Source organism: Arvicanthis niloticus, chromosome 13, assembly GCF_011762505.2.
Source record: "Arvicanthis niloticus isolate mArvNil1 chromosome 13, mArvNil1.pat.X, whole genome shotgun sequence".
NCBI classification, from domain to species: Eukaryota; Metazoa; Chordata; class Mammalia; order Rodentia; family Muridae; genus Arvicanthis; species Arvicanthis niloticus.
This window is the reverse complement of record NC_047670.1, coordinates 70,887,482-70,904,852: the sequence shown is the minus strand read 5'-3', so window position 1 is coordinate 70,904,852 and position 17,371 is coordinate 70,887,482. Positions and strand designations below refer to the sequence as shown.

Sequence of the window (17,371 nt, the reverse complement as noted above, 5' to 3'; positions counted from 1 at the left end):
AGTTCCTGGCATCTTGAGAAGAATTTAATGATGAACTTACATCATTGGTAGTTCACCCTAGGGAGTACCTCCAACAGCATTTGGCACAACGTTGTTTTTCCCTCATGTTTAAGGGTCCTTGTCAGCCTTGTCTCCGTTTCCTGTCAAGGGAACCTGTAGAAGTCATAGGCCTTACACCCCCCCCCCCCCGTGTTGTATTCAAGGTTGAATCCAAAGGATCAAGGAGGGAAGGATGCCTACCTGTGGTGACTCCTTCCTTGCCGATATCATGCAAGCAAAACAGAAAGAATTCTCTCTTTTAAATGATTGTTAGGACAAGTTGTAACCTCTCAGAATGCCCCACACGCAGTAGGCTTTGAAGCCACGATTCATAACTAATTCATAGGAATGCTACATTTAGCCAGTGGGGCAGGGGCAGGGGGAGCCCCTTCCATCCATGGGAATGAGGCAAGCGGTAAAGTCATGGTGGGGTTCACCAATGTCATTTTCCAATTGAAGACTGTAACCTAGCCCTTACTTGCCTTCCAGAGCCTGGTACGTAGATGGCCGAGTGTTGGTGGTGATGGTTACCTTTGGCATAATTCTCCCTCTGTGTCTCTTGAAGAACCTGGGTGAGCAAAGAAAGATCTGGCCTTTGTCACAGGCTGTCCAGTCCCGGACAAGTCAGAAAGAAAACGGACAGCTTTGCTTGCATTATTAGGAAAGATGAAATAAACCATAAGCTGAAAGGGTTAATGAGGGCTAATGTTAACATGAGGCTAAGAACACAGTGTAGACTCTGAGAAGCCTTTTTATTGAACTGGCCCTGGGAGGAAGGAGGTTCTGAAACCAGTGTAGACACTTAGTATTTTCAGAAGCACAACTTACAGTCTTCTGTAAGAAAAGTAGAAAATGGAATTGTCCTACTAAGTAGTGTTGTGTTGTGTTCTGTTTTGTCTTGTGGTATTGGGGATCAAACTCAAGACCTTATGCATGCCACCCAATTGGGGTACTACTTACTGAGTTACATCTCTACTTCCTGTGAATTCAGAAACTCCCTAAGTCTGAAACTCAAGATCATCTGGATTTGGCTGCCTTGTGGCTTTAAATCTTCTGATCATTTGTACTTAGAGATTTCAATTCTGATAACCAAGAAAAAACAGAACTGTTATGAATCACTCTTAGGTTTAGAGTACAGCCGGGCTTAGTGACTTCACCCATCAAAGGGAAAGTTTTAAAGTTTAAAAAAAAATGGTAGACGATCACCAAGTCATCCATTTGGTTTTGACATTTGTTTTTGTGCTTATATTTGGAGACAAGCATGCCTGGGGCTTCAGGAATTTCATACAGTGAATAATGAAAGCAGGATTCCATCTGTCTGAAGGCTCCAAGTTGCAAATTTAAAATCTAGGCTAATTTAAGGCAAACTGTGTATTCAAATTCTTCCAAATATAGTTATGAGTTTTGGGGGTTGTTTGTTTGTTTGTTCCTTTTTATCTTAGACTAGCTAAGATGTGTCAGTCAGTCGCACGATGTCTATGAAATTTATAAGTAGGTTTTTCTTAACTACTTCTCTACTCTCTGGGTTTCTGTGGGTGTGTCTGTTCCCCCATTTACAGTAGAGAACAGTCCTTCCCCATTATAGTAGAGAATTTATCCATTTATAGGGATGAGAAAAATGTAGTTCCTGGGAGGCCGTGTGCCATTATGAAGGTTGAGGTGGCTACCTTTTCCAGGCATTCCAAGCATTGGAGTTAGGCCCTCAAATGCCCTATTTCAGCATTTCTCAACCTGTAGGTCATGACCCCCTTAGGGGGTCAAATGACCCTTTCATAAGAGTAGCATATCAGATATCCTGCATATCATATATTTACAATATTATTCATAACCATAGCAAAATTATAATTATGAGGTAGCAATGAAAATAATGTTACTATTGGGGGTCACCAGAACATGTATTAAAGGGTTGTAGCATTAGGAAGGTTGAGGACCACTGATCTGTTTATTCCCAGAAGCTCACGTCCACTTGTGTTGACCTCTCCTTGAGAGAGGAGTTTATCAGTACCATTCAGGATTCCCACAATAAGTGCACAAGAATGAGCTGTGGGGAAGACCAAGGAGGAAATCGATTTGGTATTGGGGTGCACCCACATAGAGGTTGAGGGCCAAAGCCAGAGCCCCCCCCCTTTCCCTACGATTCTAAGATCTGTGTCCTGGAATATGCCAGGTATTCCTGGAACCAAAATGCCAAATGTGATGCTTCTATTCAAAGCCCTGCTATCGTTGCCATTATGATTTTGCCAAGTAAACCAGCACTATCAAGTGACAGCATCTTGCTTTCACATGTACTCTTGGGCATATCGTTGTCCCAAACTGTGCTTGAAGTAATGCCTACAAGAAATGAAGTCATGAAAATAATTGATATTTTTATGTTTTTAAAGGGTATCTCGGCTACACCAGTGGATTTTCCTTGAGCTGCATGGTTTTCTTCCTCATAGTGGTACGTTAAGTTCCGGTGGAAGCACCTGCTGCAGTTTTGACATTGTTGGAGGGTCTAGGGCAGCTGTTCAAGTCTTGGCTTTAATATAGTCTCCATTGATTTTCCTGTGTCTTTCAATACCAGGTCATCTACAAGAAATTTCAGACTCCTTGCATGAGTATGGAACAGAACTCAACAGTAAGTGCTAACGTGACTGACGCGTGCACACCAAAGTATGTCACCTTCAACTCAAAGGTAAGCATTTTTGTCAAGGGCAGTAATGTCTCTGGTGCTTGTTGTAACCACCTATTTGGGATGTGTTCACCTTTAAAAGAAGACAGACAACACATCATCCCTCTGTACACTATTCATTCACACACCTTTGAGAAATACACAGCTGCGCTGCACAGGCATACTCCTGGTCACACCCTTTACCTTTGCACTCTTGGAACAACCTCTCTGGGCGATTGTCTCCACGCCTCTCTTCCTGTGTGGCGTGCTGGGTGATGCTTTGATCAGTCACACCCTCAGCCCACTGCTGCTGTGGGAGGATGCGGAGGGAACCCCGCCTTGGGCACGTAGAAACCTTTGTACAGTTGTGGTTTGGTTGGCAGCCTAGAAGACAGTAGCCACCTCTGTAGTCAGTAAGACTTTGGGTTGGAACCCTCAGGGGCCTTCCAATGGCTGTGTGAAGATGAAGGTCACATTTCCCTGTCATGGGTTCCTGTGGGAAGGTGTTTGGGGCAGTTAATATTGTAACATATGTTACTTTTCCTTTCTCTCTGTCTCTCTCTCTCTCTCTCTCTCTCTCTCTCTCTCTCTCTCTCTCTCTCAGGGTTTGTTTTACTTTCGTTTTGTTTTAAGTTGCATTTTGTTTTGTTTTGTTTTGTTTTTTGTGGGTTTTTTTTTTTTTTTTTTTTTTTTAGAAGCTGATTTTTTTTTTTTGATACCATTTTTTGTTCATTTTAAGATAGAGTCTCACTATGTAGACCAGGTTATCCTTGAATTCAGAGATCTGCCTGCCTCTGCTTCCAGGGTGCTGGCTGGGCTTAAGGGCGTGTGCCCCACCACCTCCTGGCTTAGATAGGGTCTTTTAAGTGTGCAGTAAACGAGTCATGTCATTTATTGAAAGATGTCAAAGAGTAGCAATGCCCTGTCCTCTGCTCTCAGCTGCATTGGGGACTCATGTACCTGATTAGTACAGCATCAACCTCGTGTCCCTGTGCTGGGGTATTTGACACTACGGGGGGTGGGGTCTAAGTCCCTTGATCAGAAGAGCCCCATGGGTCTGCTCGATAAGCCTTCTTGGAAGAGCTGCTTCTATCTGGAGACCAGAATCCTCTTAGTCATCACGTAATCCCAGGATTCTGAGAAGCAGGCTAATAAATCAGACCTAAGACAGCTGCGTGATTTTGTGTTGAAAGTATCTCTCTCCTGAGCGTGTTCTTTTTTCCTTCGTGTAGACGGTGTACGCTTTACCAACCATTGCGTTTGCGTTTGTCTGCCACCCGTCCGTCCTGCCAATCTACAGTGAGCTCAAAGAGTAAGATTCACTGCGCCTGTATACCTGGTGCATTACTACCCCTCCTACCAATGGGCGGGTTCCGTTCGGAAACAAACACAGACTTACACATCCAGTTTCAATGTCCACTGGTGTCCTACCATCCTCGAGCAAGCCCAGTAGTAAGGAAGCTCTGGAATGAGCAGTATCTTTGGCTATAAATTAAGAAAGTAACAAGCTATTGGCCTTAATTAGTCGTGTGTGTCCATGTGTGTGTGCACACACTTACACACACCATGCTGGGCTGTGCTCAGGTTCAGCCACTCTGTCTACCATATCCCCTTGAGACAGAGTCTCTCTGGCTATGCTGGTAGCTCCCCTCCCCCACTGGGGTTACAGTTGCACCCGGTTATGCCAGCTTTCCACTTCGTTTCTAGGAATCTGAATTCTGGCCATGCTCTCACTAAGCCATCTCCACACCCACTGCCCACTGGTTTTTTTTTTTTTGTTTTGTTTTTGTTTTTTTTTTCCCTCCAAATACTGTGTTATTTAAGAGTTCGAGTATCTGTATTGAGTTTTGTTACTTACAGTTGTTTTAAAAGCAAATTTGTTGATTTTAAGATAGGATCTTTACCAGGTAGCTCAGCTTACCCTCAAACTCACAATCCCCCTGTCTCAGCTTCCCTAGTAGTACACTACCACCCTGCTTTCCTATGGACTAAGCTTTTATGTTGTCTCAGAGAGAGTTAAAGGCCTAGTTATAAATTCTCATATGTGGTTTTTTTTTTTTAGCCCAAGGTCTTCAGACTCACTCTACATAAAGACTGTCACTACACAGTCTTAAGCTCAGAAGGAGCACACAGTGGCTGCCATTCCAGCTGTGCGATATCCCTTAGCACTTGGCAGGGTTTCTTCTTGAGCTGCTTTTTTTTTTTTTTTTTTTTTTTTTTTTTTTTTTTTTTTTGAGTCTCCTAGTTAACGGGTCCATGGCTAGATTTATATTTTGAAGCTCCTACATCTATGTACACACACTTTGTTCTTCCCATTGGTCCTAACTTAGAGAATTTAATACGTATATCTTTATAATCATTATATATATATATGTATATATATATATAGTTTTTTAGTGAGTAGTCAGTATTTACTTTGTGACTCCCTTTTTCCATGTCCTTCCCAGTGTTCCTGTTTCTCTAGACTCCCTATGACACCTTTGTTATCTGACAGCTTCATGGGATGCCATAGCTGGTCTAAAGCCATAGTTCTTCGATAGCTCAGCTGGAAGGGTCATCCCAACCCCAGAGGAAGCCTGACCTGGGAGCTGGAGCCTGCCACCATTTTAGCAGAGAGCTCTTGAATGCTTGGAGATAGCCCAGGTGTACCTGAGGCTAAGCCAAACCAGAACCCAGTCAGCTGACATGACCCAGTCAGCTGATCTAACGCACCTCTTGGGCTGAGAGGAAGACATTTGGATTTTCCTGTACATGGTCAGCATGGGAAGCCAGAGTAGCCACACCACAAATACCTTTTAAAAAACTGTCCACCCTCCAGATGAGCCCGTGATACGCTATGAAAGCACCTTGGAAGGGCACTCAGGAGTAACCCTGGACTCTGCTTCACAGCACCCATTTATTATGAAAGAGTAACTCTAAGCTGCATCACTGAAGGGGTCAGCTGGTTAGGGGATGCATTCCCCTGAGCAGAGCTAGTCTCTGGCTCAGGGTGACCCTGACGCTTTAACTCAGCAATATAATTTTTAAAAAATCTGTTGCCTTTTTTTTAGCCGGTCACAGAAAAAAATGCAGATGGTTTCCAACATCTCCTTCTTTGCCATGTTTGTCATGTACTTCCTGACAGCCATCTTTGGGTACTTGACTTTTTACGGTAAGTCACTTCCGCCGGCCATGCCTAGCTGTAACCCAATACTGAAGTAGCTTTACATTGAAGCCAAAGAGTAAACAAAAGATGGGTGTTTTCCCTTTTGGTTTGTTTTTCTTCATAGCAAATGATAATGGCTCATTCCTCCATATTCATTCAAGCTGCATAGTAGAATAATTACTGAAAAAAAAAAGATATAAATTCTTTTTTTCCTCTGGAGTTTTGTTCTTCTTCAGAGAAATTGCGTTTCAGAAGCATGCCATCTTAGGAAAATTTAAAACGACATCAGAGACGGCTTTCCTACCTGACACTGCAAACTGGGTCAGATTCCATTAATAGAAAAAAGTGAGAGAGAGAGAGAGAGACAGTGAAAGTGAGAAAGAGCGGAGCCCACACGCATGACAATCAACGTTAATTAAAAATAAAGCACCTAATTGTTCGCTGGAACTCGGTACCCTGCAGGGAAGCGAAGGGATGACAGGAGAGAAGGGAAAGTAGAGAGAAAGCGCTTTGCGTGCTGCCGACCCTGTCAGGATGGCGGTCAGGATGGCGGTCAGGATGGCGGTTGGCCTTTCCTGCCGGGGCTTCTCATTCATGTCCCTGCAGGTTTGCTCAACCCTTTCGTGAAGGTCGCAGTTTGGGAACTACTTAATTATATTATACTATCCTATCTATTAAATGCTTCTTTAGGACTCACTCCCCATCACAAAATAATCTAAAATTTAAACAGATTTGCAGGCTAATTTAGCCTGGAGGAAGGTTATGTATTTCATAAGCATCAGAGGATAGCACTGCCAAATATCCACCTCCTTTCTCTTTTTATACAAATGCCCTTCTAGGGTTTCCTGTATCACAAGGCTGGTTGGGGAAGGGAGAAAAGTGAGCTAGCATTCACAGCCTGACTGGCCTTGTTCAAGTTATGAGTCCATTTTTTTTCAACGGTAGTAGAACCCAGGTTCGTTTGTGTGATTAGAAAGGGAATTCCCCTCTATTTATAGGTGGTTAATGCCTTTTGAGTAAAGAAAAATCGATCTAATGAGGTTTTTTTTCCTATAACCTCCAGTCCTTTCTCAGAAGCCGATGGCACCATGATGGGGGGGAGGAGGGTGGTCACAGTCTGAATTTCTTGCCCACAGCCTTGAGACTGTGGCAGCGAGAAGCTCTGGAGGAGAGCCGTGAGGGGCTAGGTTGTCACTCATCCAGGTTGAACGTTTTTACGCCCTTCTCGGCTTCCATCCCAGTATCCACAGCCTTTGAAATAACAGGTTGTATAGCTGTGAGTTCAGGCACATGGAAGACTCTCATGGGAGAAATGGACACAAACTCGAAGAGTTCTTTTCTGATGGCACTTGTGCTTGCTTGCCTGCTGCTTGACCACCGGAAGTTAAGTTAGAAGAAGCAGGTTGGAAGGAGAGAGGGTTGTGTGGCCCTTGGTTCCCGCTAGGAGTCTGACATTATTTGGTGTGAGCTTCCGGTGTGGAAAGGCAGATAGGAAAGGCTTCACGCTCCCCCACTCGTGTTCAATAATACAAATGAAGCCTCCCACTCCAGGCAACTTCTTCTACCGAGGACTTCAGATCACCTAGCTGATAGCACGCAGCTCATACGGACATTTCTTTGAATTTGCAGATTGTTCAAAGCCTTCAGAACCTTGCCTTCTGTCTTAGGGTTTTTGTCGCTGCATGAAACACTGTGACCAAAAGCAAGTTGGAGAGGGAAGGGTTTATTCAGCTTACACTTTCACATCACTACTCATCACCAAAGGAAGTCAGGACAGGAACTCAAGCAGGGCAGGAACCTGGAGGCAGGAGCTGATGCAGAGGCCATGAAGGGGTGCTACTTACTGGCTTACTCAGCCTGCTTTTTTATAGAACCCAAGACTACCAGCCCAGGGATGGCACCACCCACAACATGCTGCTTACACACACACACACACACACACACACACACATCACTAATTGAGAAAACGCCTTACAGCTGGATCTCCTGGAGGCATTTCCTCAACTGAGTCTCCCTCCTCTCTGATGACTCTAGTGGGTGTCAGGTCGACACAAAAGCAGCCAGCATACCTTTCTGGCTCTTACGGAGTCTTGCTTATTTAGGTGAACAGTCATTGAGCAATTTGAGGGTCTCCTTTAAAACCCTGCTAACTCCCTCTTGTTTCAGAAAAAGTTCAGTCAGACCTCCTTCACAAGTACCAAAGCACAGGTGACATTCTGATCCTGACGGTGCGGCTGGCTGTCATCGTGGCCGTCATCCTCACCGTGCCTGTCCTGTTCTTCACAGTAAGTAAAGGCCCTTTGGGTAATAGGGGAAACACGGGGCTTTGGACGGTCTCTCTGGCTTCGGGATCGTGTCCGGAGAAAGCCTGCCACGGTAGCTTTTCTGGTCCTCGACACTTGGCTCAGCCCAAGGCTGTGCACTCTTAGACAGCAAGTGGGACCCTTGCGTTAGTGCGGCATCAGGGGCTGGGCCTGCACTCTGATCTCCCACCGCTCTTTTTACAAGAATATAGATAACAGAGTATTTGTCTCTCAGCCCTACCTTACCACAGAGACCACCCCAGTGGAAATTACCCCGCCCAAAGGGAAGCTCAGCATTTCATATGTGAAATTTCATACGTGATCTTGGTGTCAAGACTCCATACCTTCAAACTAATAAGCAATTGCCGAGCATTAAGAAAATGCTTGAGGAATTCTGTGCCCCAGTAAATGGGCTCTTCTGAGGGTGGAGGTCAGCCCACCGTCAGGAGCCATCTGGAGTCTCTGCTTTCGCTGCAGGTTCGATCGTCGTTATTCGAGCTGGCCAAGAAGACAAAGTTCCACCTGTGCCGCCATGTCTTGGTGACCATCATACTCTTGGTGATTATCAACTTGTTGGTGATATTCATCCCCTCCATGAAGGATATTTTTGGAGTCGTAGGTACGGTTTTACGGTCGTTTTACACGTCCAGAGGCTCTCTGTGGCTCGCACTTTCTGATGATAAAGCCCTAAACAATTGTTCTCTTCGTTTCCAGGCGTTACGTCTGCTAATATGCTGATTTTCATTCTTCCTTCGTCTCTTTATTTAAAAATCACAAGCCAGGATGGAGATAAAGGCACTCAAAGAATTTGGGTATGTCTCTTGCCAGATCACTCTTAATTTTTCTGATTCGTTTTTCATCTAAACTTGCAAGTAAACAGTCTCCCCTTGGGAGACCCAAAGCTTCAGATCAGAACGCTTCCCATACGCTCCCAGTAGCTTTTCCAGTGTTGCTCTGACTGGGCCTTTGCCTGCGTTCTCACCCAGGGCCTGGTTGCCTAGGAGAAGGGATGTTTGCACTCCTGTGTCTCTGTAGAACAACGTCTTGTCTTTAGCAAGATAGGGAGTGATTTGTCACCATCTGGCTCCCTAACCCAGGACACAGGCAGTGTGCTTTCTATGATTTGACCTTTAGAACAAGCAGATCAGGATTCAGAACCACCTTTCTCTGTTGGGATTGTTTGTGGATCTGCTGAAGTTCAAGGGCATCCTGAAGATGGAATGTTCAGACAGTGAGGAACAGGGTAACGTGGCTCCGTCTGGTCTGGGGAACCATTTTGCTTTGAGGAGAAGGCTTCTCAGCTGCCTCCCAGATAGTGTAGCCTCTGCAGTCACATGACATACGTGTCTCTGCACCCAGAGAAGAGGAGTGGAGCAGGCAGGATGGATGGTTCACTGTGCACTTCAGAGAGGGATTGCCACCCTGGTAAAACCCGAGTTCTCCGAGAGAATCATCCTTAAAACCATGAGTCCTAGATCCACTGTCCCTGTGCAGAGAGTCCTCGAAAGCATAGGAAGAAAGAATCAGTTTCCAGGGCAAGACATTCACCAACTTCTACCAAAGCTACAAACAGTAGAGTTGCCCAGGACTTCCGGAGGCTTCTCCAGCCCCCCTCCCATGATAAAACTGGGTCTCCCAAAGAGCACAATCTCTGCTTGTCCAGGGACTACGGGGTGTTAGACCAACTAGCCACACACCATTTACTACTGTCTGCTTAGCTCTGACTCCCTTCCAGTTTCTGGGTAAGCCCCTGGCTCCCATCAGAACCTCCAACCCCAGCCCACAGAGTTGTGGGAAGTGTTACCACATTCAGGCAGTGTGTACGCTAATGTCCCCCAGGCGCTGGACTGACTGATCCACATGTGACCCTTGTCGACCTTTCATTCAGGTCACTTAGTTTTGTAGTGCTGCCAGTACCCTGAGATCAGGTGAACATACACTTGGCTTTTACAAGCAGAAATGTTTGTTTCTCAGTAATCATGTGGATTGATAAGTAATGGCTATCAAAATGAGCTGGCTAGGTTTCCCGAGGCTCTTTTGAGTTGTTGGGTTTTGGTTTTTTGGTTTTGGTTTTTAATTTTGAGACAGGGCCTTACTCTGTGACTCTAACGATGGCTGGCTTGGAACCGGATAGACCAGGCTGGTCTGGAACTCACAGGGATCTGCCTGCCAAGTGCTGAGACTAAAGGCATGGACCACCGCACCCAGCTTATTAGGTTGTGATCTTTCTAGAGAGGTACTCATAAGGAGACCCAGTCGTTTACAGCATGCACACACCCAAGGTGACCCAGAAGTCCAGAGTAGAAGGTGAAGCACCAAGCTGCTTGCTGTTTGCCCATTGTGCAGGATCACATTCCCCCAGTTTTAGAAGAGAGCCTTAAAAGTTCAGCCACAGTCGTAATGAAAACTCCAGATACCAAGGGACACTATGGAGGTGGGCGGAGGTTTCTATTCTTCCCGGGGTGCATGTGGAAAATGTCAGCCATGTTGGAAATAACCCATGTCTCCTTGCTGCAGGCGGCCCTTTTTTTGGGCCTGGGGGTGTTGTTCTCCTTGATCAGCATCCCCCTGGTCATCTACGACTGGGCTTGCTCATCCGGCAATGACGAAGGCCACTGAAACCAGCAGCAACAGCCCGGCATCTGCTCATACCCATCTAGTCCCCATCAACAGCCTTCCGCCACTTCTTTTGCAAGTTTACAGAAACGCACAGGGTTTCTCTTGGGTTGCCACACAGAGACTCACTTCTAGAAGGACCCGCGTCCTCTTGGGACCTCCCCTTAGGGACCGTGGATTTCCGCTTCTCCAGATATTTGTGCAGCCATCTTGTCCAGCCCTTCCCACAGTCCTCCTCCCGGCTCCCCACTGTTGTGGCTTCTCTTTCTCCTCTCAGAACTTCGGAAACATGATCGACAGTTGTCTTCACTTGTTAGATACCCAGCTCCTGAAACCGTTTTCCTACTGACGCTCCGCTCACGCTGTCTGTATCTTTTTAGAAGAGAAAATAATCTTGAATTGTATATATTTATTTTTGCTTTACAGAAAAAAAATAAGGTTTCAGAAAAAAAAAGGTTTCATAAATAATTTGCCTATTTTGGTTAACATAGCACACGGGGATAATCCTTTGAGAGACAGGCTGCGTGCCATGGCTGCATCTGAGCATGCCCAATATTTGAGGCAGCTCCGATCACCCGACGTGGACTGACCTAGGCCTGCTGGTACTCCATCCTGCTCCCACGTGGAGCGAGTCCCTGGGAGTGTCTGTAGCCGGGAAGGCTTGGGCACAGCGCCTCTGTGTATATTAAAATACACATTTCGGGAGAGCTCAGGAATGAAGTTTTTGGTTTCCCCTTGGCATCTGGTGCCACAGTTACTCTAGGCTAAGTCATCTGCTTGGGGGTCCCTCGGTTCCCATGACGACAAGCGAGACTGCCCAAATGCTAAGGGACATACTCCTTAACCTTCAGCCCACACCCGTGTTGTTAAGGGGGAAATGATTTGTTAGTTTGTAAGCCCGGCAGCACTGGTCATGTCCACCAGCTTTTTGCAACAGAGAAGAACGTGTACCTATGATGGCCTGCGACAGGTCAGCCTGTTTTATACTGGGTACTTTACTTTAATGGAGTCTTTGAAAGACTTGTTTTATATCTATAAATCTAGGTTACTACAAATAGGAGATTTTTGTACCTTAAATAAGCCTCATTTCTAGTCTCCATTAACCCTCCAGTCCTGAAAGTCAACCTCCCCAGAGAGGCTTAGTGGAGGACCACTGAGGTCACTATGTGTCCCCTCCTGCCCCAGTTGGGGATGACAGGAGGCCCCTCCCTGTCTTTGTTTTTTTTTTTTTTTTCTTTTATCCCATGATGCCTGTTCCGTGTGCCCCAGGCAAGAGGGCAGAGCTGCCTATCCTCTCCCAGCCCCTCAGTCTCGGCAGCTAGGGAACCCAGAGCAGTGTGCCCCTGCTGATGGGGATACCTGTGGCTGCCCATAGCTTAGCTACAGTAAGTGAGGTGCACATGCACGGTGACTGCTCTCTGCAAATGGCCTACATCTGGTTGAAATTCTCAAATACAAACCTGCACTGAGCACAGATTTCTTACCTAGGGGTGAGTAGAAGCTAGCAGAGTGGCCCAGACACTTAGCTATAGATGCTGTTCCTTGTGTCTGAAATCCCCAGAGGTCTTGAGGATCTCATGAGAGTCACATATAGATGTCCCTTACCATACTTTAGTCCCGAAGACAGGGTAGGCATCAGAGCACCTGTTACTATACTCCTGAGGAAGAAGGAAAATCTGCTTCCTGCATTGCATCATTACTTTCTCATACTGCTCCAGAGAGTTCTGTCTGCCTCAAGTTAAGGCAGCTGACCACAAGGCCTAGACAAGAAAAAGGGTAAACCCCACAGCCATCTCTGTCTGCCCTTTGCCCAAACGCTTTCTATGTTACGGGAAACTTAGAAGATTCAGCCAACCTTTGTGGCTCTGTTTGCATTGTTTAAAAAATACCTTAATTCAGTTTGCAAGCTGCATTCCCCTCTTGCTGGTTTCCCCTTATTTTTACATTCACAAAGTGAATTCAAAAACGCACTAACTCTGGGGTGTGTCGTGGGTTTTTTTGGACCTCTGGATTTTGTGTTGGTAAAACTAATGTATTATTTACAGTATATTTATTTGCAGGATGCACATTGTTAATCTCTGTGATACATGGGTTTTCTCTTTAACCTCTTGTGTGTGTACCTGAGTTTATTTGAATATAATGGATCTTCCTGTCATTGTCAGGTACTGCCATAGTTTCTGTGGTATTCTCTGTAAAGTGGACTGTTCTTACTCTTGTTCAAAACAATGAACTGGTAGCCAAAACATACCTGTATCACAGATATTAGGTAGCATTCAACAGCGCAGTCAGATGTAACAGATACTTTTCTGCTAAATTAGTAGTGGGCCTTTCTCCGAGGGAAACCGTGTTTTCTTTCAGCACACAGCCTCTTCACACTGTTGATCAGGGCCAGTTTCATACTTTGGGTTTAGAACTGTTCTCTGGTTCTTGTAACACAGAATACTGTAGATTCTTAGATTAGTGCTGCTTGTTAGAAGTAGGGTTTACAGAGCGTGCGCAGAAGGAAAACCTACTCTTTAGGCCTGGGCTAGGCCTGGTCACGGGGAGAACGTATTCCAAAGCTTTGTAACCTGGAATGGGTTTTTCTTGGGTTGGGTTATATGTGGCGGTGAGGCCCCCAGAGCAGTGGGGAAAGAGTGATGAGCTGAAATAGAATAATAAGACTGCAGAAAAGCCAAGCCCCCCCCCCCCCAGACTGGAGGTGGTGTGTGTCAGAGTCACTAGGAATACCCCACTGCCTGTTGTGGCATCTAGACTGTTCATCTCTACCACAGATGGCCTGCTGGGCAGTGGGCTTAGGGCTCTACCACAGTGCCCTAAAGCATGGTCTCCACCAAGATTAGAGGAGCTAAGTTCAAACCCCAGAGTGTAGGATGGTAGTCAAAGAAGAGGGGTTGCTAGGGTTTCCCTCCTTCTCCCGGGTACCAGCTTGGGGTCCAGCACACGGCATTCTCATTGTCTCCTGTGCTTCACCACTTGGTGATCAGATGAAAAGTACAAAGGTTCTCCATCCTTCCTGTGTACTTATGGACGCTGCTGAGAAACATATAAGAGCATCAGGGTGGGTTGCAGAGGACTAACGTCTGTGGTGGGACATCTCACTGTAACAACTATGCCAAGAACTCAAGCCCCCAAGCATGCACACTCACCCCCCAGGCCAGCAGTATGAGCCTCGTCTGCAGACTTACCAGCAAGTTGTCAGCCCCACCAGACTCAGTGGAAAAAGCAACCTGTCCTCAGCAAGTCTGAAGTCTAGTCTCCAGATGGGGCCGGTGACATCAAGCTCGGAAGCCCAACCTCTGAAGGTGACTGGTTCCCGGGCTGAGGAATGAGAGCCAGCAAGGGCAGAAAAAAAAAAAAAAAACAAAAAAAAAACAAATAAAAACCAGCTGTTGTCTGAAGATGCAGAATAGGGAGAGTGTCATGTGCGGCCCCTACTGTGTTCTGTCCGGCTGCAGATGCAGCTCAGGGGTGTGAGTAAACTTGGGGTGCCTGCACTTTAGGGAACCTGGCCCGAGGCACTAGTCTATTTTCTTACAGCTGTGAAGATTCCAACTGAGGCTTTCAGAAAATGTAGGTGAACTTTTAAAAATGCTTTTTGTTAATTCATCCCTGAGGGTACGTACTGCTGAGTTTTCAGGGGACCTCTCCATGATAGGGTGGGGTGCTGGCCTGGTGAAGTTCAGTCCTACAGCTGCAAAATATTTATACACGGGGTGTTCTGGTGACAGCTCTGCACTGCTGAGAGAGCTGGAAGCGGCTGTAAGGGAAGCAGAGCCTAGTCTGAGCACATTGTGAGGTGGCACTGTTAATTGGACCAGGGCAGATGGGGGAGGTATGATCACCTGTGTGGTTTATAGTTTGGAGCAGACCCTTCATTCATCTGATTAGACCGGGGCTAGGCTTTGAGAGTGGTCCTTCCTATTCAAGGGAGCATGCAGGCCCTCAGAAAAAGTGTCACATTCTTAGCAACGTTACAATGTTTCTCTCGCAAGATAGCAGATCTGAGAATCCTACAACAGAAGGCAGTCCTCCAAAACAGTGGGTTGCTGTTAATAATAAAGACTTGGGGCTTCAGAGTGGGATTGTGGGTAATGACTGAAAGTAATGCTAAGTCTTAAGGGGTGGGTCCGTAGAGAATGATGCTGATTTCCAAGGGATGCAGACATCTTTCTCCTTAGAGCTTCCCTGAGGAAGAACCACAAAGCACTGGGCCTATCTGTACACAGACTTAAAGAATCTATGCAGCTGGAGCTCACTTTAGGAATCCTTCATTTGTATGTAAATATGTTGTAAATACATAGGAGGCTGTATATTTTTGCAGGTGTCGATCCACACAGAAATAGAGGTCACTAGTATTCTGCATATAAGAAATACATGTTCTCATAGATGTTAGTGGTTTTGATTGGGAATCAGAAGAACTTTACCTTCTGCCCCATAGTTCTGTCAATGTAAAGCTGGAAAAAGAAGAAATGTCTGGGAAATAACTGCTCTGATTTCTTATGCTGGTATTACAATCTGTTGTCTAGATGCTACAGATAAGGATGATTTATGAAAAAGAAAATCATTGTCATATAGAAACAGACATGCCCAAAATGAGAAATTTTCTCTACATTATGTTCTTTCACAGTTAACGTTGATGCTGTTGCATAGTTTGTGAAAACAGAAGTTAGAGAGGGTTTGGTTTGGTTTGGTTTGGTTTGGTTTTGTTTCCAAAATGGAATTGGTGTTTACCAAACTTTGGGATCCTTGAGCAGAGAGCCGAACATTAATTTGAGCACAGGTTTGAAGGAGAACATCTGTTATTTTTAAGCTTTTGAAGGTCTTGCATGTCTGCCTTTTAGCGTTGATGCCAACATAGACTGTCTTGTCTGTCTCCCCTCCCACACACACTTGAATCTTACTCATTGGTACGCAGTGCAGTCTCCGAGTCCAGTGTCTTAGATCCCCCGACTCAGTACGTGTAGCACACCACTATCTTACTAATGTAACAAACCTTGTAAATGGTTTCAGGTGGGCATCCAAAGTGAACCACAGGTAACAAAACTTACTTGTTCACTGTCCATCACATAAAGTTGGGTATTTTTTTTTCCTTTGGGGTGTGGTATAAATAAAAAAATAATGTAAGAAGTTATGTTCTATAAATGCAGTGTTAACATAGTTTTCAAACATTAAAATGTGAATTAAAGTACTTAATGAGTCTTGTGTGATTCTCCAGGAAGTAGTGCTAAGGGCTCTTCATGCTGTTGGGGTGGGGGTGGGGGGGCTTGTCCACATTCCCTGATTCTAGCTCATGGAAGTTTGGAAGTTTATCTTTAAGAACATAGACGTAGCTGGGCCAGGTGGTACATGCCTGCCATCCAGCATTGTGGGAGACTGAGACAGGAGTCTCAGTGGGCCAAAGTGGGCTAGCCTGGGCTATTCAGCAAGATCCTGTCTTTAGGTTGTTTGTTTGTTTTAATGGTATCTGGTCTGGAATACATTTCTTTATTCCTCAGAATCAGGTTGTACACAGTGTATCCAACACCTGCACTGTTGCAATAGGACATGTAGCAACCATAGAATAGGGAATCTGGCTAGTTTAAATTTTAGACTAATTCAAGTTGAATTATGATATGCTTGCTTGATTTAACATAATATCAAAATGACCAAATTATCAATTCATTTTAAAGTTACAAGCACTAAAACCAAATTGGTATTGGCATAAAAATAACTGCCACCATGGGCAGCACAAATGGTGCCAGGAAGGTGTTCTTTAGAACCTACGGGGAAAACACAAGTTTCTCAATAAATTCAAGAGGGGAAGGGAGGGATTTTTTTGTTTTTGAGGAACATTATCCTAGATCACTGTCATAACACATCTAAAGAGAACTCAAGACTTTAAACAACACATAGGCATACACACACACACGCATACAAAATACACATGAACAAACTGCATACTGTAAAATCTTGTCTTGCTGCCTGTCTTTATTTATTTAAGACAGGGTCTCTGTAGCCCAGGCAGGCCTGTAATTCACTATGTAGACCAGGCTGACCTCAGAATCATGGCAATCCTCTTACGTCAGCCTCCCGAGTGCTGGGATCAGGGCCATGAGCCACCACACCCGGCTTTAGCTCCTTTGCTAACTAGGAAACAGGAAGTTTAAGGATGATTTACAGTGTGGGACACGGTAGTACACCCAAGAGAAGGAGGCCGGGGGAGGGCTGTCTAGACTACTTGGCGAGTTTGAGGCTAAGCCTGGAACGATGTAGTAAGAACCTGAAGCATTTACAAGGCCCTGGGTTCGATATTTTAGCACAAAACCTCAGTGGGAGGCTCAAAGAATTCAAGAGCAGACACAGAAGACATTGATGTAAGACTTTCCTCCTCAAGGAGGTCAGTTCTTAATGTCTCAAGCAGAATTAATTTCCTTATCTCTGGACAAAGTTTCCGTCTCTTATCAGTTTGCTACAAGTTACAGGATTGTGAAACACTTCAAAGACAAAGAGATTGATTCAAGAAAGAAAGAGAGAAAGAGAAAGAAAGGAAGGAAGAAAGAAAGGAAGAAAGAAAGGGAAAGGAAGGAAGGAAGGAAGGAAGGTAGGGCACAAAACCAGCTTGTAGAATATACAGAG

At 45.3% G+C, this 17,371-nt stretch overlaps 1 protein-coding gene across 5 annotated transcripts in view; it reads left to right on the top strand.

Annotated features, from left to right (window-relative positions):
* Positions 1-15,944, top strand: part of Slc38a1 (solute carrier family 38 member 1) — a 71,940-nt gene extending 55,996 nt beyond the window's left edge. For all 5 annotated transcript variants that reach the window (XM_076911956.1, XM_076911957.1, XM_034516432.2 and 2 more), the window contains exons 8-16: positions 529-611; positions 2,421-2,479; positions 2,603-2,713; positions 3,922-4,001; positions 5,740-5,840; positions 8,001-8,119; positions 8,615-8,756; positions 8,852-8,949; positions 10,655-15,944. In XM_076911956.1, the coding sequence (XP_076768071.1) occupies positions 529-611; positions 2,421-2,479; positions 2,603-2,713; positions 3,922-4,001; positions 5,740-5,840; positions 8,001-8,119; positions 8,615-8,756; positions 8,852-8,949; positions 10,655-10,756 (895 nt within the window). In that variant the 3' untranslated portion in view covers positions 10,757-15,944. The remainder of the gene's footprint in view (positions 1-528; positions 612-2,420; positions 2,480-2,602; positions 2,714-3,921; positions 4,002-5,739; positions 5,841-8,000; positions 8,120-8,614; positions 8,757-8,851; positions 8,950-10,654) is intronic.
* Positions 15,945-17,371: the final 1,427 nt, after the last annotated feature.